The following is a 19,220-nucleotide window of genomic DNA, read 5'->3' on the forward strand; positions in this document are numbered from 1 at the left end:
TTCGTGCTGTTGTTGCAATTGTCCCGTTTTCACACACACTTGATGTCTGATCTCCGATGCATACGATACCTACCTTTGTTGAGGGCGCCAACGTCTCACAAGCAAACATGCAAGCCAAGCAACGAGAGCAAGCGCGAGAAGGGGAGTTGTACGGTTGGTCATGACATTGGTTGGCCAAGGTGAAGAAGAGGAATATGCTGCACTTGTCTTCCATAACATGCTACTCCCAGATGTACACCTGCCAACAACAACCCGCAAGATACGCCGCGCCCATTCTCAACCTCACAAATGCTCAATGGGGACCTGATCAGGCATAAAGTGCAAGTGAAGTGATATCAATGCTTTGCGGCCAAGCTTCTAAACCGGAATCTATCCAGCAAAGTGGTATCCATGAAAACCAAAACGTCAGAGAAACCAAGGCAAAAATCAACAGAAAGCCACCGCTTTACCGTGAAATGCTTCCGCTGACAAAAAGAGAACAAGATCAACGCACATGCCCACGAAAAAAAAAAAAAAAAAAAAGAAAAAGCACTCCCCAAAACCGTCCGAAATGAAGCGTGGAGAAGAAAAGAGGAATGCGACCAAGAATCCGGCAAGCCAAGGCTGCATGCACCACCATCACCACCACCAACCCAAAACAAGAGAGCAAACGCCAGCCAACATCGCTCGCTACTCGGCCCCGGAAGCCCCATTTACCAAAGGCTTCTTCACCTCGAGTGAGGTGTCAACGGGAGCCGCCGCCGCCGCTGCCGCCGCCGAGGCAGCAGCATCGGACTCCTTCCCCGCCCTCCCGGCACGCATCCTCAGCTCAAAGGGGACCATCTCGTCAAAGCTGCCCCTGCGCCCCCAGTTCTTGGGCTGCCTCTTGAGGAAGGCCCCCACGGCGCCTAGGTAGCCCTCGTGGCGCAGGAAGTAGGCCTGCTTGGCGCCCTTGGACCAGAACTTGATGGCGTAGCTGAGCGTGTTCATGGTGCGCGGGTGGCCGCGGATGAAGGAGCCGCCAAAGTAGATGTGCGAGAGGTTGTGGATCTGGCTCTGCAGGAAGGCGATCTGACCAATGTTGTTGGAAATGGCGTACAGGAGGGAGACGGAGATGTCGGCGGCGGTGAAGGGGCGGGGTTCCTCGTGGGGGAACGCATCGTCGCAGTGGCTGTCGCCCACCGAGGACGCGGCGGGGGAGGGCAGCGGGCCGTCCTCCAGCTGGCCCGAGCGACGGCGGTGGTCCAGGGGATCGTACTGGTGGTCCTTGTGCCGCTGTCCGCCCGTGTCTTCGGCCTCCTGCTCGGCCTTGCGCATGGTCCGAAACACCTTGCCGAAAGAGCTGGCGATGGTGGTGCTCTTGAGGCCGATCTTGTTGTAGTCGGTGCCGTAGATGTCGCCGACGAGCATGTCCACCTTGGCGTTGTCGCCGTGCGACGCCAGCTCCAGCATCTCGTCGTAGGTGCGCGCGCCCGTGAGCAGCGTGAGCAGGCCCCAGAGGGTGCCGCCGCCCAGGGAGGTGCCGCCAACGCGCTCGTACTGCCGCGGCCCAGAGACCTTGAGGAAGGAGACGCCAGAGCCGATGTTGACGAGAAGATAGGGGTAGGCGTTTTCCGAGGGTTCGACAAAGTGCATGGGGTCCGTCTCGGAGTAGGTAAAGACCTCGCGAGGAATCTCGGTGATGAAGAAATCGATGCCGATGATGAGGCACTCCATCTCGTCTTCCTTGATCACGTCGACGCCGAGGGCGTCGCGGATCTTGTCGTAGAACCTGTACGCTCCTCCGCCCGTCGCCATGACGCACAGGTCGCTGCTCGACCGGGCGGACGAGCCGCGGCCGTTGGGGGACCCGGTGAGCTCTTCGTGCTTGTGCTTGAGACGGCGCATAAACTCGAGGCATTCCTCGATGCGTTCCGTCTCAAACGTGACAAAGTTGAGCCGGCCGCCCGGTTCTGTTGAGTGCGCTTCCCGGGAGAAGTAGACAAGCTTGGCAAGGGAACCACCAATCTGCAGGGTGAGGTCAGCACGCAGCGCCGCAACGGGTAACGGCACGATGACATCATCGGCCGAGCGAGCACAGAGCCGCGGCAAGGGGAAATGGGGACTGCATACGTCAATCGCGATGTGGCTGACCACGGCCGTGTGGTATGGCAGGCGAATATCCGTCGTTTCGTGGCGTCCGGGCGAGCTGCTGCGCTCGTCGGGGGTGCTGGGTGTCGAGGCATCCTGGTCGACGATGAAGGCACCCTTGACGTTGATGCGGACCGCGCCCGGATGGCTCAAGGCCTCGTCAATCTCGGCCGTGTCGGCGCCGGCGCGCAGGCGGCCATTGACGGGCTGGGGCCGGGAGGAACCCAACTCCGAAGGCCGGCGGCCCCGAGGGTGGTGCTCCCGAGCCTCCTCCGGCAGAGGCCGGTGCGTAGGCTCGGCGGTGGGCATGTCACTCGGCATGGGGTCGGGGAATCCGGGGTCTGGGGTAGGGGTTATGGGGGAGGCAAATCAAAGCAATCCGGGGCAGGTGAGCTCGCTGATGCTTGGCTCATGGAGGTCTCGTAGAAATGTCCATTAGGGGTGGAGACTCGGCCTTTCGTCAGCCGAGTGCACGTCGACCCTTATAAAAACTGGGAATGCTCAGATTTACATTGTAGAACTCATCCCGAGTCAGGATGCGGTTTCCTCAAGCGGCGGAAATGGGGCGAAACCAGGGCCCCAAAGAGAGCCAAGTGCAGCGCCAGCCGGTTATCGATAAGTAGCCGTGGTCCGAGGTTGGACGTATTGTGTGACCCACCGCAGCCCTCCGACAGCCATCGGCTGACTCAGTCTTGACATCCGCTGACAAAGTCGGGCTCTTTCCACTGCGTCGTCGGGGGGCTTGTGAGGGCACGACACTTTGTTAGACGAGGCATGCATCGAGCAGGAGACAACAAATACTCGAAAAAAAAGACATGTCACGTTAAGGTCGGGTCTTTTTTTCATGAGAACATCATCCGGTCTCCTTTGACTCGTGGAGGCTGCGCTTGTTGCCGTACAGCCGATGCTGCTCCGGTCGAGGCTCCGGCGCAGCAAAGCCGAGGAAGGCCTCCGGCAGATGCGGCCAATTGCGGACTTTTTCTCAATGCAGCCGGGCAAGCGCATTTATTAGACGAGACACGGCCTGCCTCTAACACGTTGGCCTGGGTTGAGCAAGCAAGCGGCCCTCAGCACTCTGCGAAAGGTCTGATGGAATATCCTGTTCTAATCCGGCAGACCCGGGCATCCTCCCGGACGGGTGTTTTTATTGCCTCGCCGGGGCTCCGCGTCCGTCCCCGGATCGGCGCTGAGCCCCACCGGTTGATGGCCGGCCAAGGTCAGGATGGGTATCTGCTGGCCGCCGTCCACGGGTGTCTTGTCTCCAGCAGTTCTCCACCCAGTGTTTCTAAAGTTACCTCCCGAATGGCCTGCTGAATAAGCTTTCTGACTTGGTCAATGTCAGCGAAGGGCGCGCTCTCCGCGTCATTCGAGCGGAGCCGGTCCGAGTCACCGCTTTCTGCGTCTTGATGATTGTGCTGCCTCAATTGATATATCCCATCTCCGTACACCTTGTGTTTTTTCGGGGGTTCAAGAGTAGCTTGCACCAGAGGAACCATGACGACGGAATCAAAGCCCCCCTTTCCCCCCTTCACGTGGGAGACGGCCCTATCCAAGGTCAAGACCGCACAGGCTGCCTGGAACTCCAAGTCAGTATCTAGACGATTCTTTGTGGCATCGCCGAGTGCTTTGGTCTGGGTTGCTCTTGGGTTCTGACGATGCGCCAGGGATCCTGAGCTTGTCAAGTTCGCTTACACTCCAGATTCGATCTGGAGGAACCGCGACACCTTCCTCCAGGGCCGCGACGAGATTGTCCAGTTCCTCCGGCAAAAATGGGCCAAAGAGAATGACTACCGCTTGCGAAAAGAACTTTTTGCATTCACGGATAACAAGGTCGGTCTACCAAGCACTGATCCAAAAACAAGAATGAGACGCACGGTCGGGGGGAGGGCGAAGAGCCGGCCTCCTGGGGTTGTGGAAAGCGTCCGCTTGGACGGCAACCCCACAACAAACGGCCTAGGTCGCTTATGGTCCCCGTATCTTTCCAATCGCAGTTGCACGTTTCCAAGAACATCAACCGCTCAACCAACCCTCCCCCCAAGTCCACCCATCATTGGATCTGCCCCCGCTTTCGAAGGCGTTGCCTTTGGTTCCCAAAGCGACCGTCTGATAGAAAGGAGAGAGAGGCTGACAATCCGACACAGATCGCGGTGCAATTCTGGTACGAATGGCGTGACGAGACGGGCCAGTGGTGGCGGACGTACGGGCTTGAAGACTGGACGTTTGCGGAAAACGGATTGATGAAGAAGCGGCAGATGAGCGCCAACGATGTCAAGATTGAGGAAGGCGAGCGGTGGTTCAAGGACGGGGTGGATGTTGACTCGGTGGACATCAGCGAGAGACATTGGTAGTCCCGGGCAGGAGGAGAAGAAACCAATGCGGTCCGCCAATCCTCGGGTCTCCGACTCCCTAGGGCCGCGCCCGGAGCCGGCCGGGGGGTTCGGAAGCCGTGGTGGGCGGTGGGTGGGGGCCAGCTCCGGGCCACCCTCGTGGCTCGGAGGCCGGAGGACACGGAACCTTCCTCCCCACCCATCACATCGCAGCCAGCCACAATAGCCACGAGAGATCGAAGCAGCACACAGAACAGATAGACCGAAACGGCCTCTCGCGATGACAAATCGCAGGCTGAGCAATGGAAAGAGTTACATTCTCAAGACAAGAGACCAAGGATGAAGCGATTCGAGCCAGCTTGCTCGGAGTTACTCATCTTGGCGATGGATGGCGCAATGCACAATTTACACTCAACACCGAGCTTTATCTCCGGGTTCGCGCTGAGCTTGGCCTGTCTAGATGGTGTCGCTCAGCCTCTCATATGACTGACCCGACCCTGGAGGGTTCTAGTTTGTCAATGCGTGTACCTTCGTGCAGCAACGCGCAAATGGTGCTCCGCTGCGAGGCGAGAGGCTGGATTCCATGTCCAGTCGACCAGTCCGAGCGAGAGCGGACGGGGATCCACCTGAAGCAACCCCTCAACGGGGGGCGAGCACACACCCCGCGCTATAAACAGCTCGTTCCCCGAGCATCACGACATTGGTTGGAAGAGCTGATCCAACGTGCCATATCCATATCGCTCTGGTCAAAACAAACCCACACCACCACCAAACCCCTCCCCAAACAATGGCCCCTCTCACCCCCGGCTCCGACTTCCCCCAGGGAGTCACCTTCACTTACATCGCCCCGACGGGCTCCCTCGACCTGACGGCCTGCGGCCTGCCCATCCAGTACGACGCCAGCAAGGGTATGTCATTAGCTCCCCCCTCCCGCCCCCTTTTCGCTCCAACCGATACCCTCAAGCTCCTGGATCCCTTCTCGCTGACATTGGCTCGCCTCGCCTTGCCTCGCCCGACCCAAGAGTTCCAAACCGGCAAGACCGTCCTGGTCGCCGTGCCGGGCGCCTTCACGCCGACCTGCCAGGAGAAGCACATCACCTCGTACCTGGCCAGCCTGGAGCAGCTGCGCGCCAAGGGCGTCGCTCGCGTCATCTTCATCGCGTCCAACGACGCCTTTGTCATGTCGGCCTGGGGCAAGGCCAACGGCGTCAAGGATGAGTCGATTGTGCGTTGTCACCCCCCGGGAGCTAGCGAGGAGGAGGAAGGAGACGGAGGAGGGGAACCCCCACCCTTGCTAACGGACCTACAGCTCTTCATGTCTGATCCCAAGGCCCAATTCAGCCACAGCATTGGCTGGGCCAACGATGACAGGACGGGCAGGTATGCCATTGTCGTCGACAACGGCAAGGTCGTCTACGCCGCGGCCGACACGGTGCGCGGCAGCATCGACAACTCGGGGGCCGCGGGGGTTCTGGCCAAGCTCTAAAAGCACCATCTTTTGCATTGGACGGGGAGAGAGAGAGAAAGAGAGAAAGCAAGGAACGACATCCACGTGGAGGGGGTATGGGGTTCAGGGAAGAAAGTCATTGGAATTGGTTGTAGTACCGCTGGAGTTGGGTGGTGGTAGACGAGGAGGGCTGCTCTTCCATCATCAACCAGGCAGACGAAAAAAAAAAGACGTCAGTCAGGTCGTTTGACGGTCCGCACCGGTTTCCCCAGTTCTCGCCCTGTGGTGTGCTCTCTGGCATGCTGCTCTGCATTCCCATGAGCTACCTACCTACCCATGCAAACCGTCCCATCATGCCCGCGTCGTAGTTGTGTCACCCAGGATTCCACGCACCACCGGTTCCCCTCAGACGACAAGTGTTTTTTTTGGTCTTGTCCACTTGTTTTCGAGAGTCAGAACTCCCTCTCCTATCAAGAGAGTTGAGCAGGCGAGAAAAAGAGAAACCGAGTTACCGACCGACCGACTCCAGCGATGTTCCCTTCCGGCCAACAGGCGAGACCCCGAAAAGATAAAACCCATTTCATCTATGGCGTTCCTCTCATGTGTGAGATCTCGAGCCTCCCGCTGCCTCCGAAAGAAGAATGTGCGAATCCCCGACTTGCATCCCTTTGCACTCCCAACCCGCGCGACCGCCGAACCCAAAAAGACACGGAATTTAACGGCTCTTGGCAGCCACCTTGACCGGCGCGCCCTTCGCCCCCTGCTTGCCAACGATGCGTCCCTGGGCCTGGCCCTTGGCCGCGGCGGCGGCGCTCTTAGCCTTCTCGGCCTTCTTGGCCGCCTGGGCGGCAGCCTTCTTCTCCTTGCTCTCCTTGATGGCGGCGAGGCGGGCGGCGCTCCGGGCCTCAGGGCGCATCGAGCGGCGCTCCTTGATCACCTCGAGGGACGCACCGACGATGGCACGCTGCGACTTGACGGTGCGGCGGGTGCGCTTCTTGGCGACTTCCTGTGAGGGGAGTCAGCAACGCCGTTTCCTGGCTCGAGTGTGTGTGCGCATGTGCGTGCCCCGTTCCAAATGCCATCCTCTCTCCTCCTCTCCTCCGGAGTGTCGTCATCTTCCCCAATCCCCTTCTCTTCTCCGTCCCTTCCTCCCCGTCCTCGTCCTCCTCCTCTTGTCCTCGTTTCCGGCTCCCCAGGGTGCGCGGCAAGAAAGCGGAGAATATCGTACCTCGGAGATACCCTTGCGGTGTTGCCTCCGGTAGAGGACAGTCCAGGCGATGCGGCGGGGGTTCTTGCGCTGGAGGAAGAGCGACTCGGACTTGCCGTTCTGGAAGCGGAAGAACTTGCTGTCGCCGCGGACGAACAGCTTACCCTGTGATGGAAGACTCGGTCAGAATCGTTTGTCTTCCGGTCGAATCAAACTCCCGCATTGTCCAGTCTATCGTCCCATCGACGAATCCCCCACCCCGGTCCTCGTCGGCGGTCGTTCAACTCGGAGAGCCGCTGTCGCGTCGTCGGTTTCGGGGACTCGGGAGGTGGGGAATTCGTCGTCGGTTCGTTCTCGCAAAAAGGGTTCAGGTGCGTACCTTGCCGGGGTAAATCCGCTGGCCGGAGAAGGAATCGTCGTAGGTCCTCATTTTGGCGGTGGTTGTCGATTGTCGTTGTCGGGGGTTGGTTTCCGCTGAGGTTCGAGGTTGGTTCCCGGCTCGATTTTGGCCAAATTCTTTGGTGCAGTTGTGGGATAGGGCTGCAATGTGATAGGCTGCGGGAGAGAGGTGGGGCGTCTTTTTCCAGATGTGGCGGTGCTGAATCGCGTCACAGCCGTGGCGCGTTCGTTGCACAAGCCACATTCCAGGACTTCGGGGCTCTCAGCGCGGTGGGAGCTTTCCCTTTCAACCTGGGAAAGACGCCGAAATTTGGTCCGAGAGAAGAGACACATTCGTAGGTCACCTGAGAGCATGGACGTATAAGCCATACATCATCCGTTGTAGGTACCGTAAACAGACGCCCTTGCTCGCCCACGGCGAGCATGTATGTAGATGTCACGGACATGGTCAACCCTAACCCTAGCTATCGGACCAACATCCCCTCTCTCATTCTCCTCTCCCTGAGACCGTTGTTCCTCAGGTCTGGCGCGTGAAAGTCGGCGAGAGATTGAGGGAGAGCTGTACCATGGCGAGCGAAGCAGACGACATAGCCCAGGCCGTCCTGGATCAGTTCCGAAAGCTCCCGGCCAAGCGCAAGCCGGCGGTTCGGGACAATGGCCTCCGGGAGTGGGTGCCCCTGAGCGGCATCGTGGTCAGAGGTACACGCAGCGGCCCAAGTTCCGTTCCATTCTGTTGTCCTCAAGACCATCCTGACCGCGTGATCCGACTTTAGGCCCGAACTTTTTCAAATGCGTAGCCCTGGCGTGAGTGGTGAGCCTTACGCTCTTTACGGACACCCCTCGCTGACGCCCGTCGTACGTAGAACTGGCATGAAATGCCTCCCGGCCGCGAAGCTCTCCCAGGCCAACGGCGTCGCGATTCACGACTGGCATGCCGAGGTGCTCGTGATTCGCGCCTTCAACCGTTTTCTGCTCGACGAGTGCCGCCGCCTGGCCCAGGATCCGGCCGCCGAGTCTGAGTTCCTCCGCCGCCGGGTCGCGGCCGAGCTTTCTCCAACAATCTCGGCTGCTGAGCCGTGGCACGGCCAGCCCTTTGCGTGGCGCGACGAGCTTACCTTGCACATGTACTGCTCTGAGGCTCCATGTACGTTCGCCCCCCATTTTGATGACAACATCGACTTTTCCTGGAGTAAGTTCCCGCGGGAGCACTAACACATGATCCAGGCGGCGACGCCTCCATGGAGCTGATCATGTCCTCCCAAGAGGATGCCACGCCGTGGGAAAATCCTCCCACTTTTTCATCACCGTCACCTTCTCCCCACCACCACCACCATCAACAACAACAACAACCACTACAGCAGCAGCAGCAGCAGCAGCAGCAGCAGGGACAACGACCATCTCAAGAGGAAGAGGCCCACCTCCTTCTCGGCCGGGGTTACTTTTCCCACCTGGGCATCGTCCGGCGCAAGCCCGCCCGCGCCGACGCCCCTCCAACCCTCTCCAAGTCCTGCAGCGACAAGCTTGCCCTACGGCAGTGCGTCTCGCTGCTTTCGAGCCCCACCGCGCTGCTCGTCTCGCCCCGCGGCGTCTACTTGTCGACGCTGGTGCTGCCTGCGTCGCAGCATGTGGAGGGGGCTTGCGTGAGGTGCTTCTCCGGGAACGATGGCGGCGGTGGCGAAAGCAGTGGCGGGAGCGGGAGCGGCAGCGACGGGAGGATAGCGGGACGGATGGCCCCCCTCCGGGGCAAGACGTGGCAAGGCACAGGCTACGAGTTTCGCGAGATGAGCATCTCGGCCACCGAGAGGGAGTTTGAGTACTCCCGGCGGAGGATCCTCGCGGCGGCGGCGGCCGCCGCCGCCGCCACCGGCGGAGAAGAAGAAGAGGCCGTAGCCAAGGTCAAGCTAGCGGCGAGCAACCTCGCGGTGGCCTGGACCAAGGACGGGGAGGTCGACGAAGGGCTGGTCGGCGGGGTTCTGCAGGGCCGCAAGGCGTTTGACCTGCGGGGGGCGAGCGCAGCGTCGCGAAGGCGGCTGTGGAGCAGGGCGGCCGAGGTGGCGGCGCTGTTGGGGCCGGAGCACGCCGAGATACGCGGCGCGCTGGCCAAGGCAACGTATGGCGAGGTGAAGGAGAGCGAAGCGCTGGAGGGGAGGAGGAGGGTGAAGGAGGAGGTGAGACGGGAGGCCCTGAAGGGGTGGGTGAGAAACACGGGGGATGAGGGGTTCTCTTTGGTCAATCAGGCAGCATCTGCCGTGTGTGGCAGGCATTCCCTGACAGCCCGGCATCGGCACGACCGTGAGTCTCAGCAAGCGGCGTAACGTCTTGGGATTCCATGTGTTTCCTCTCGTCACTCTCCGCGGGCGGTCGGTCTGGATTGCGGCCGTATGACAAGAACATGAATAATAGAAAGACCTCTCTGTTTTGTTCCGTTCGTCCCGATAACGAACAGCCCGTTTTATGTCTCCGTCCTCACGTTGACCCCTTACAACACACCAAAGGGAAACCACAATGACGGTTATGATGATGATGAGGAGGAGGAGGAGGAGGACAACGACTGACAACAAAAATCAAGAGCCTGGTTTGCGGCACAAGTTGTATTTTCCAGAGGTTCAAGCTGTTTACTCGGCCTTCTCCTCGGCCTTCTCCTCAGCCTTCTCCTCAGCCTTCTCCTCGGTCTTCTTCTCCTCGGCCTTCTCGGCCTTCTCCTCGAAGTTCTCGCCGGCAACGAGGTCAGGGATATCATCATCGTCCGCCTCCTTCTCACCCTTCTGCATGTTCTGGTAGCTCTCGGCCAGCTTGCGGAGCGAGGCAAGCGAGTCGGGGCCGAGCTGGTTCAGGATGCCGGGGACGAGCTCGGTCAGCTCCTTCTCCTCGCCGTTGCCGTAGATGGCAAAGGTGTTGGCCGGGACGGCGGCGTGGACTAGAGGGTTTCGTTCCGTCAGCAAGCCTGTCACTCCCTTTCTTTTCACCGTCTTTCACCCCTTCCTTTTCTTCCTCCTCTTCCTCCTTCTTCCTTCTCCATAAAAGCCGCGCGGGAAAAAAAAAGGACATGATACGCACCCTTGGGGGCGGCGAAGTGGATGACATTGCCATCGCTCTTGAACATGTTGACCTCCTCGATGGCCTGGATGGGCTGGACATTGAGCTTCTTCAGGGTCTGCTGAAGCTTCTTGTCATCGCCGGCGGACCGCGCCGGGGCGCGCTTGACCTTCCTCCGGGGAGTACCCTTGCCGCTGTTGGTCGACACCCAGTTAGACACGGAAACGCAAAGGCCGGTCGGCCTGGGAGAAGGTTGTCGTCGTCGTGCATCGTCTCGAGGTCAACGAATCACAAACGTACCCTGTAGGCACAAGGTGGGTTAGTCTTTGGGCGGGTTCTCAGGTGCGGGGAAGCGACCGCGACCAAGGGGGGGAAACGGCGGCGACGTACCAATGCGAGCAGAAGCGCCGAGCTTCTTGAGCCTTTCCTGAACGTCCGCCATGGTGGGCTGTGTTGGAGGTTGTTGTAAGAAGATTGTTCGGCGGAGAGGGGGGGGGGGGGGGGTCTAGAGGCTTGAGGTCGGGGAGGCGACTTCGGTGAGGTCTCGAGCTTCGGTTGGTTCGATGCGTCAGCCTAGGGCAGCTTCGGTGGATTGCACACACGCACACACGCACAACACGCAATAAACACCCTGAACAGAGAGACGGTTGAGACACTGCAGCCCCCTGCTTGCGACTGCAAACACGGCCACTGCGGACAGAAAACAACAGAGAGAAACGTACTCTATCAATTGACGATTATTTCGGTCGCGAAATCACCTGGAGGATCGGGATAAGCCCGCGATGTCGGATCCGTAACGTTCAATGGTGGGAGAAATTGTGTGCGCCTAGGCCCTGATTTTTTTCGCGGGTTTACCCCACTTTCACAGAGCCACACCGAGACTCACCGAGGGTTTACCGTGATCAGCGATTTCCCCCCCCCCCTCCCCCGCCCCTCTTTGGACGGGACGCCGGGTTCAGCGGGCTGACCGACGGATTCCCGTCCCGTCCGCCCAACGTCAGCCAAGACGGAGCCACAAACCATCCATGGAGATGAAGAAGAGCCAGTTGACACACTTACAAAAAAATGATACAGCATGAGCCTAACAGTTGACACTTTTTTTTCCCTCCAGATCCCACCTGGTTTGTGTTTGTGCCGGCCTGTGCTGGCCCTGAACCATTGCAATGACATCAATGAACCCATGACCATGAATCCTCCGTCCCCTCGGATGGCACTCCTTCTCTCGTCGAGACCGCTGTAGTTTTCGTACATGCACATATATATCCTACAACCACGCAGGATGGCCGCCGAGAGCTTTGCGCGTCTTGTTGGCTTCCCCGCTACCGGCTCCCCTCCGAGTCGACCGGCAGCCCGGCCTCCTTCCGGAGAGCATCCCTCCTGGCCTTGACCTCCTCGGCCAGCTTGAGCGCCTCCTCTGCCTTTTTTTTCCTGGCCTTTTCCTTTTCGGCCTCTTCCATCACGATCCATACTGTTCAGAGCAAAGGATTTGGCGTCAGCATGTCCCCTCTTGCAATTTCCTGCCCCCTTGTCTAGCACAAGCCGTGACGGACTCCTCCTCCTCCTCGACGCCCCCCCGGAGACGACGGGTACTACATACTTGGCTTGTCCGATTTGGAGTACTCCTTCAGCTTCGTCACAAAGTCGTCAAACTCTTGCGCCCGCTGCGCGCGGCCCTCGAGGCTCCGCTTCTGCAGCTCCGGGTTGTAGCGCTGGAAGAGCTCCTCCTCGGTGGGCATGACGTAGCGGACGAGGGCCGGTCCGCCCCAAATGATGCCGCCGCCACTAGCGTTGGTTGGGCACGAGCGTCAGCGAGGGGATTCGTCGGTCGTGTGGGTTTGGGAACGGAGGCATCGGCTCTTTCTTACACGGCGAGCATCTTGGTCCACAACCACCAGTTGAAGGGTTTTTTGGGCATGGTGAGAACTGCTTAGGAGGCAATGGGGTACCGCAGATACACGGTAAGGGTATCTTCCGGACGATTCAGCGTCGGTATGAGGCCGGCTTTTTGAGACTGAAGCCGAGTTGCTCTTTTTTTTTTTTTTCCTTTATTTCTCTCGAGCGTTCTCATACATGATCCTGACCTTTCTTTCCACACGTTTTGCTGGCGAGCCGAGTGCGATGAGGTCAGTCTGTTTGGAGCGGACGGAAGAGCGCTGACAAACGGGGGCCGGCTGGCCACAGCTGTCATGGCCCGTTTCACCTCGGGCGCGAGGTAACGTACCTGTGGTACTGTACTTGGGTAATGTTACGCGCGCCGGTTGCCGAGGATCCATTCATGCAGCCCTGGGGGGCTGGCTCCACCGGACCGTTGACCACTCCAGGTCTTCAACGGCTCAGACCTAGCTTCTACCTCTCGACCTGACTGGGTACCTACCTACCTCCAGGTATGGAGAGCAAATGCCTGGGGCGACCGGGAATCCGAGTTTCGCTTTGTTGCGCTTTCTTTGGGTGCCCTTTTCGGACCAAGGTCCAATGGATTTGAGTTTACCCACGCTCTTGGAGTGGCTGACGCGACGCTCAGCCTGGTGGCGCTCAGCGCCCCAACCAAGCACTGCCTGGACACTTTGGGGGTGATCAACACAACGTGGCCCTCAAAGTCATATTTTTGCTCGTCAGAGTTTGCGGACTTGATCCGCCCAGGTCTTTCTTCGTCTGAAAAAGCCCGGCATCGAGTCAAGCCAAGCTTCGGCGCACAGTCATGCCGAGTTCCCCGATGTGCTGATGACGTGCTTACGCGGTGATGCGTTCTCGCTCGACCAAGGCAGGATCGGAGGAGCGGCTGTTTCCGCCGAGGCTGCAGCTGAAGGGGATGCATGTCACGGGAGGGCATTTCTCCGAGCGTTTTTCCCCTGGATGGGATGGGTGGTGCGTGGGCTGTCAATTGCTGCGGTGCAACACTGCGACCATGTTTCTGGCGCCCGCCAACAACAACAGCAACAACAGCAACAACAACAGCAACAGCACAAGCAGCACCGGCATCGCTGGCACGGCCTGGGAGCCGGCCAAAGCCAATGGGTTGGAGGCCGAGCCTGTCTTCTGATACATGCACCCCATGACCAGAGGACAACACCGAGGGCCCCGCCTGACCGGGGCTGGGAACTGAAGACATGCTCTGCGACTCGAAAGAAGCCTGGGTGTTCCTGTTCCGGAAGCCTTCCATAGGCGCATCGTTCCAAACAGACGCCGGGCAGAAAGCAGCCGAGGTTCATAGACGGGACAAGGTCTGCCTGAGGTGCCTTGCAGTGGCGGATCATGGAATAGTACAGTACGCAGTATGCACTGGGGTGGTGCAAGTACCTGACATGGACAGACATCAGGGGGTGTGTAACGTGTGATGGATTTCCTTTTGGCATGGAATTATAGCCTAGTTGGCGTGTATGTACGCAGCACAGCAACTATTACCTGCACAGTATGTAGAGAGCTTCCAGGAAGACATGTATCCATCCAGCCCTTCATCCGCTAAGGCCTCCCATTCGCATCCCATGGCATCCCTCCCATAAGTGCCACCTGATCGCATGCCAGGCTCCCAGGCTCCCAGGCTCCCTGAGAGATGCCGTCATTGTTACGTTACAGGCCCAAGCCGCCCAAAGGCCCTGTGTCCGGGCTCCATGGTGTGTGTCAGCCAAGGCTTGGCATTTCACGCTGGGTGGTAAACCGGTGCCGCCCCCCCCTGCGCTGTGTAACGCCCCTAAAAAGGATTCCTTGGACCCCTGACCACCTAGGCTCACCCCTCGCCCACTCCCCCCCCAACCAAACCAAATCCGAACCCAAACCCAAACCTAAACCCACCCATTGACGATTGACGGCCGGCGTCCCCCCCCCTTCTCCCCGTCAAATTCGAGCATAGCATCGGCTGCATCGGCCGCAGAAGCACCCGCAAAAAAAAAAAGACACAATGCTCCCCTAGGCCCCGGCGGCTTGTCCTTTTTTTGTTTTTTTTTGTTTATTTTATATTTTCTTCTACTTTTCCTCCTTATCCTCTCAGCCCCTGCACGGCTTCGTCGTCGAAATCTAAATTCCCACTATTACCCGCGCTCTTTTTTGCGACCACGGGGCACGCCCAATAACTAGGTACCTCGCCTGTAATTCTTCTCTGCAACCCCTCTTTCTTTTCACCCAGCGAGCAAGGAGCAAGCCTGCGCCAGCGCCACCCCGAGGCAACCGCCCGAAACCCTGCCTACGCGCCCGAGACCCCGACCCGCGACCCCGACCCGCGACCCTGCATTCTCGGCCAAGGCTGCGAACTCGAACTCGACTCCGGCACGCAGATAGGCCATGCAGCAAACCTAAGCTCTCCGCCTTGATATCATCACCTCCACGAGGCCAACAGAGAGCGCTTGGTGAGGGAGTGGGAACCGACGGTGGAAAAAACAAAATCGCCGTTTGTTCACAGGGATAGAAGAGGAAGAAACCCGGCGAGAAGCGACATCGACGATACAGGAACCCATCGTCCCTCGGGGACCTCGGCAGGAAGGACCTGGCATCATGGCATACAACGGGCAGTACGATGCCGGCCCCGGCCCGCGCCCCTACGGCGGAGGACCCGGTCCCGGACCCGGCCCCCAGCGCCCGCCTCCCCAACGAGTGTACACGCCTGGCCCCGGAGGTCCTCCGCGCTCGTACAACAGCCCCCCTCCGCCCCAGCAGTACAACCAGGGGTACGGCGGCTATGACGGTTACGACAACGGCTACGGCAACGGCTACGATCAAGGCTACGATCAAGGCTACGGCGCACCCGCGCCCGGACCTGGACCCTACGACGACAGGGGCTACGGCCGAGGCGGCCCGCCGCAGGACTACTACGACCCGGGCCCAAACGGCCCTCCTGGCAGAGGTGGAGGAGGGCCCATGCCCATGAGACCGCCCCCCGGCGATGCCGGCCGCGGAGGTCCGTACCCTCCGCGCGGCGGAGGCTATCCGCAAGGCCCCGGCGGCGGTCGGGGTTACCCGCCTGCAGGCCGCGGCGGGAGACCGGGTCCTCCCGAACGCACGGCGACCATGGATCCAGGCAGTGAGTCGGTCAGCGTTTGTGAGGCTCTCTCCGTGCATGCTAAGACTTTCCAGTGAATCGGCCTCCCATGGCGCAAGGTCCCGGCCAAGGCTACGGCGGCCCGTTCCCCGCGTTCCCCGGCGCCCACCACAGGTCGGATCTAGAACAGGAGCACGAGATTACGGCGCAGATGGCGGGCATGGACATTGGAGGCCAGAGGCCTGGTCCGCCAAGGGGCCCGCCCAACGGTCCGCCCAACGGTCCGCTGCCGCAGCGCGGCCCGCCGATGCGCCCTCCTCCGAACGGCTACGGCGGACCGGGAGGACCGGGAGGACCTGGAGGCCCCGGCCCCATGGGTCCTCCGCGCGGCCCGCCCCAGCCTTACTTCGATCCGAGACGCGGCCCTCCTCCTCCTCCGCCTCCCGACCAACAAGGGTACGACCCGCATGGCGGATATCCCGAGGAGAACTTCGGCCCTCCCTCGAGAAGCATGACGATGCCGGCGAGAGACCAACCGGACATGGCCCCTCCTCCTCTTCCCGGCGCTCTCCAGCGCAGCGATAGCGCTCCCTACAACGGCCCCATCGGCCGCGCGATGCCCCCGAGACCGGCCACGGCGCAGGGCATGCGTCAGCCCCCGCCGAGGATCCAACCTCCGAACAACGGCAACAACGGGCCCCCTCCCCCGGTCGAGGAATACCAGCCACCTCCGCAGAGCAACGAATCCGACCCGGCCAACCCGCAGGATCGTCGGTCGTCCATTGACAACTTCTACGACTACTACAGCACGAACGACAGCTATCCGGCCGAGAATCCCCCGTCGGCCGCATCCGAGCTCCCCGACTTCGACGCCGTGGCGTCCAGGCGGCCGCGAGACTCGTTCGACGCTCACATGCAGGCCGGCCCGCCGGCGGAGCAGGCTCATCGCGGCCCCGGCCGCTACCCCGAGGTCAGCAAGGCCAAGTCGCAGCCGAACCTGCGCAACTCGGAGACGGCCGTCTTCGAAATGGCAGGCGACATCCCCCCGATGCCAACGCAGCAGCCCGGCCAGCCAACCTACGGCAACGGCCCACCGCAACCCTACCCAGGCCAGGGCCCACCGGACGGGCCCCCTCGGGGGCCTGGATTGCCTGCCGGGCCCGCGCCGTACCGGCCTGGCATGCAATCCCCGCCCCACGCCGGTCCTGGCCCCGGCCCGGGACCCAACTCCGACAACCTCCCTTCTCACCCTGCGCCGGTGCGTCCCGGCCTCATGCCTGGCTCGCTCGTCAACCTCAACGACCGCCCGCCGCCCGTGCGGAACTACAGCGGCGGCCCGCCCATGGCCGGAGGACCTGGCGGCTACGGACAGCAAGGCCCTCCTCCGCCGGGCCCTCAGCAGCCAATGGGCGGCGCCCCTGGCGGTCCGCAACAGCAGCCGCCCCCGCCCGAGGCCCCCGTCACCGTCGAAGAGCTCGAGCAGCTGCGCGCCATCATCAAAAACGACCCCAACGACCAAGCCAGCGCCCTCCAGCTCGCCAAGCGCCTCGTCGAAGCCTCCGACGTGCTCGTCCCCAACGTCCCCGACCCCAAGGCGCGCGCGAGATCCCGCGAACGCTACCTCGTCGACGCCCACAAGATCCTGCGCAAGCTCGAGAAGGCGGCGAACCCGGATGCCATGTTCTTCCTGGCCGACTGCCTCGGGAGGGGCCTGTTCGGGTCGGAGCCGGATCACGCCCACGCCTTTTCGCTGTACCAGTCCGCGGCCAAGCTGGGCCACGCCGCCGCCGCGTACAGAACGGCCGTGTGCTGCGAGATTGGCAACGACGAGGGCGGCGGGACGAGGAAGGACCCGCTCAAGGCGATGCAGTGGTACAAGCGCGCCGCCACGCTGGGGGACACGCCGGCCATGTACAAGGTCGGCATGATACTGCTCAAGGGCCTGCTGGGCCAGCCGAGGAACCCCCGCGAGGCCATCAGCTGGCTCAAGCGCGCCGCCGAGCGGGCCACGGCGGAGAACCCGCACGCCCTGCACGAGCTGGCGCTGCTCTACGAGTCGGCCGAGCCCAACGACGTCATCATCCGCGACGAGGCGTACGCGTTCCAGCTGTTCAAGCAGGCGGCGGAGCTGGGCTACAAGTTCAGCCAGTTCCGCCTCGGGTGCTGCTACGAGTACGGCCTGCTCGGGTGCCCCATCGATCCGCGGCTGTCCATCATGTGGTACAGCCGCGCCGCCATGCAGGAGGAGCACCAGAGCGAGCTGGCGCTCTCGGGCTGGTATCTGACGGGCAGCGAGGGCGTCCTGCAGCAGAGCGACACCGAGGCGTACCTCTGGGCGAGGAAGGCGGCCATGGCGGGGCTGAGCAAGGCCGAGTATGCCATGGGCTACTTCACCGAGGTAGGAATCGGCGTGCCGGCCGATTTGGAGGCGGCCAAGAGGTGGTATTGGAGAGCTGCCGGTAAGCCGTCTTTTTTTTTTTTTTTTGTGGTCTTTGGTCATGTTTTTCTTTTTCCACGCCTGGATGACGGACAGCGTTCTAACCCATCTCCATCAACAGCCCAGGACTTCCCCAAGGCGAGAGAACGCCTCGAAGAGCTCAAGCGCTCCGGCAAGAGCGGGCCGCGCACCCGCGAGAGGATATCCCGCAGCAAGGTCGGGAAGCAGCAGGAGGGCGAGTGCTTGGTCATGTAAGCGGAAATGTCATGGACGATCTCTCTATGATGGGCATGGGATGGGAGAAGGCTTTTTGGGCAACGTGTGGAAACAAATAAGGACCTGGCGCCAAAATAGAAGCATCTTGGCACGGAGCTCGAGGGCCTGGAGGCGAAGCAACTCAGCTACGCCCGGTCATAATGATGTCTTTATTTATTTTATTTTTTTCTTTTTTTGCGTTGCGCAGCTCGGGCAGGACACCGGCTGGACGGGAGACGACAAGATGATGGTCATGGATAATGGGGTCCAAGGGAGCGAATACGGAGGGGGAAATCCAGGACTGTTTCATGGGGCAGGATACTTGTTTTGCGCGTGCTATTGGTGTGTTGGTATATATACTGTTGACGCTTCGGTTGTCCGTAGAACCATCTGTCGAAGGAGGGAGGGAGGGAGACCGGTGAGGCAGACAACGAACAGACCGCGGTAGAATCAGTCCTTCACCTGCGTGACCTCTGGCTGAGGGAGATCGACGATGCACAAAGCACCTCGACAGAGTGAACCCTCCGAGGAGAAGGAACGCGAAGAAGGCTGCGACGAAGAGAGACCTCCGGCCTGGTTCTTGGTTATCCCATCTCAAACACCGGGCCACGACAGCTAGGATAATGTGCTCTGAGGCGTCCGAGCGCGGTGATGAGAGCGATAACGACTGTGCGGCAACCATGGCGGGCAAAGCTTCTGAATTGATCCTGTCCTTACTCTGCTTCTGATTCTGCTTCTGCTTCTGCTGGTTCTTACTGTTCTTGCAAGCCTAGCTCTGCTCCTCTTGGGGCTGCTTCTGCCCGGCCTGCGCTACCAGAACATGCCAGCCACGCCATTACCATCCAACGCTCCTTGCCCCTGCTCTCCCCTCTCTCAGTCCCTTCCTCCCTACAAGAAGCAGCAGTTACATTATCACCACATCGTATCTCAGCATCAGATCATCAGATCCAACCTCCGCCCCGGGCCGTGACCCTCCCCCCGTTCAATTCTCCCCTCTTCCCAACCCAAACTCATCAAGGCCCTACTCCTGCGCC

The 19,220-nt window shown here is 60.6% G+C and overlaps 8 protein-coding genes across 8 annotated transcripts; 4 read left to right on the forward strand and 4 right to left on the reverse strand.

Annotated features, from left to right (window-relative positions):
• Positions 1-669: 669 nt before the first annotated feature.
• On the reverse strand, positions 670-2,430 carry VTJ83DRAFT_3883 (uncharacterized protein; the record flags this gene model as incomplete). The annotated part of the gene is made up of 2 exons (XM_071010310.1): positions 670-1,986; positions 2,092-2,430. The coding sequence occupies 2 exons, from the start codon at positions 2,428-2,430 to the stop codon at positions 670-672; spliced, it is 1,656 nt and encodes a 551-aa protein (XP_070867761.1).
• Positions 2,431-3,603: 1,173 nt separating this feature from the next.
• VTJ83DRAFT_3884 (uncharacterized protein) lies at positions 3,604-4,457 on the forward strand (the record flags this gene model as incomplete). Its single annotated transcript, XM_071010311.1, has 3 exons — positions 3,604-3,695; positions 3,774-3,939; positions 4,251-4,457. The coding sequence occupies 3 exons, from the start codon at positions 3,604-3,606 to the stop codon at positions 4,455-4,457; spliced, it is 465 nt and encodes a 154-aa protein (XP_070867762.1).
• A 766-nt stretch (positions 4,458-5,223) lies between these two features.
• VTJ83DRAFT_3885 (uncharacterized protein) lies at positions 5,224-5,922 on the forward strand (the record flags this gene model as incomplete). The annotated part of the gene is made up of 3 exons (XM_071010312.1): positions 5,224-5,344; positions 5,459-5,661; positions 5,746-5,922. 3 exons carry the CDS (start codon positions 5,224-5,226, stop codon positions 5,920-5,922), a joined length of 501 nt encoding a protein of 166 aa, XP_070867763.1.
• A 676-nt stretch (positions 5,923-6,598) lies between these two features.
• Positions 6,599-7,520, reverse strand: VTJ83DRAFT_3886 (60S ribosomal protein eL24; the record flags this gene model as incomplete). The annotated part of the gene is made up of 3 exons (XM_071010313.1): positions 6,599-6,889; positions 7,112-7,255; positions 7,470-7,520. 3 exons carry the CDS (start codon positions 7,518-7,520, stop codon positions 6,599-6,601), a joined length of 486 nt encoding a protein of 161 aa, XP_070867764.1.
• Positions 7,521-8,055: 535 nt separating this feature from the next.
• Positions 8,056-9,804, forward strand: VTJ83DRAFT_3887 (uncharacterized protein; the record flags this gene model as incomplete). The annotated part of the gene is made up of 4 exons (XM_071010314.1): positions 8,056-8,188; positions 8,263-8,293; positions 8,353-8,633; positions 8,714-9,804. 4 exons carry the CDS (start codon positions 8,056-8,058, stop codon positions 9,802-9,804), a joined length of 1,536 nt encoding a protein of 511 aa, XP_070867765.1.
• Positions 9,805-10,104: 300 nt separating this feature from the next.
• Positions 10,105-10,967, reverse strand: VTJ83DRAFT_3888 (uncharacterized protein; the record flags this gene model as incomplete). Its single annotated transcript, XM_071010315.1, has 4 exons — positions 10,105-10,406; positions 10,547-10,719; positions 10,811-10,826; positions 10,916-10,967. 4 exons carry the CDS (start codon positions 10,965-10,967, stop codon positions 10,105-10,107), a joined length of 543 nt encoding a protein of 180 aa, XP_070867766.1.
• An 877-nt stretch (positions 10,968-11,844) lies between these two features.
• Positions 11,845-12,440, reverse strand: VTJ83DRAFT_3889 (uncharacterized protein; the record flags this gene model as incomplete). The annotated part of the gene is made up of 3 exons (XM_071010316.1): positions 11,845-11,993; positions 12,123-12,307; positions 12,391-12,440. 3 exons carry the CDS (start codon positions 12,438-12,440, stop codon positions 11,845-11,847), a joined length of 384 nt encoding a protein of 127 aa, XP_070867767.1.
• A 2,570-nt stretch (positions 12,441-15,010) lies between these two features.
• VTJ83DRAFT_3890 (uncharacterized protein) lies at positions 15,011-18,186 on the forward strand (the record flags this gene model as incomplete). The annotated part of the gene is made up of 3 exons (XM_071010318.1): positions 15,011-15,536; positions 15,590-17,953; positions 18,053-18,186. The coding sequence occupies 3 exons, from the start codon at positions 15,011-15,013 to the stop codon at positions 18,184-18,186; spliced, it is 3,024 nt and encodes a 1,007-aa protein (XP_070867768.1).
• Between the last annotated feature and the right edge of the window lie 1,034 nt (positions 18,187-19,220).

This window comes from Remersonia thermophila, chromosome 3, assembly GCF_042764415.1.
Source record: "Remersonia thermophila strain ATCC 22073 chromosome 3, whole genome shotgun sequence".
NCBI classification, from domain to species: Eukaryota; Fungi; Ascomycota; class Sordariomycetes; order Sordariales; family Chaetomiaceae; genus Remersonia; species Remersonia thermophila.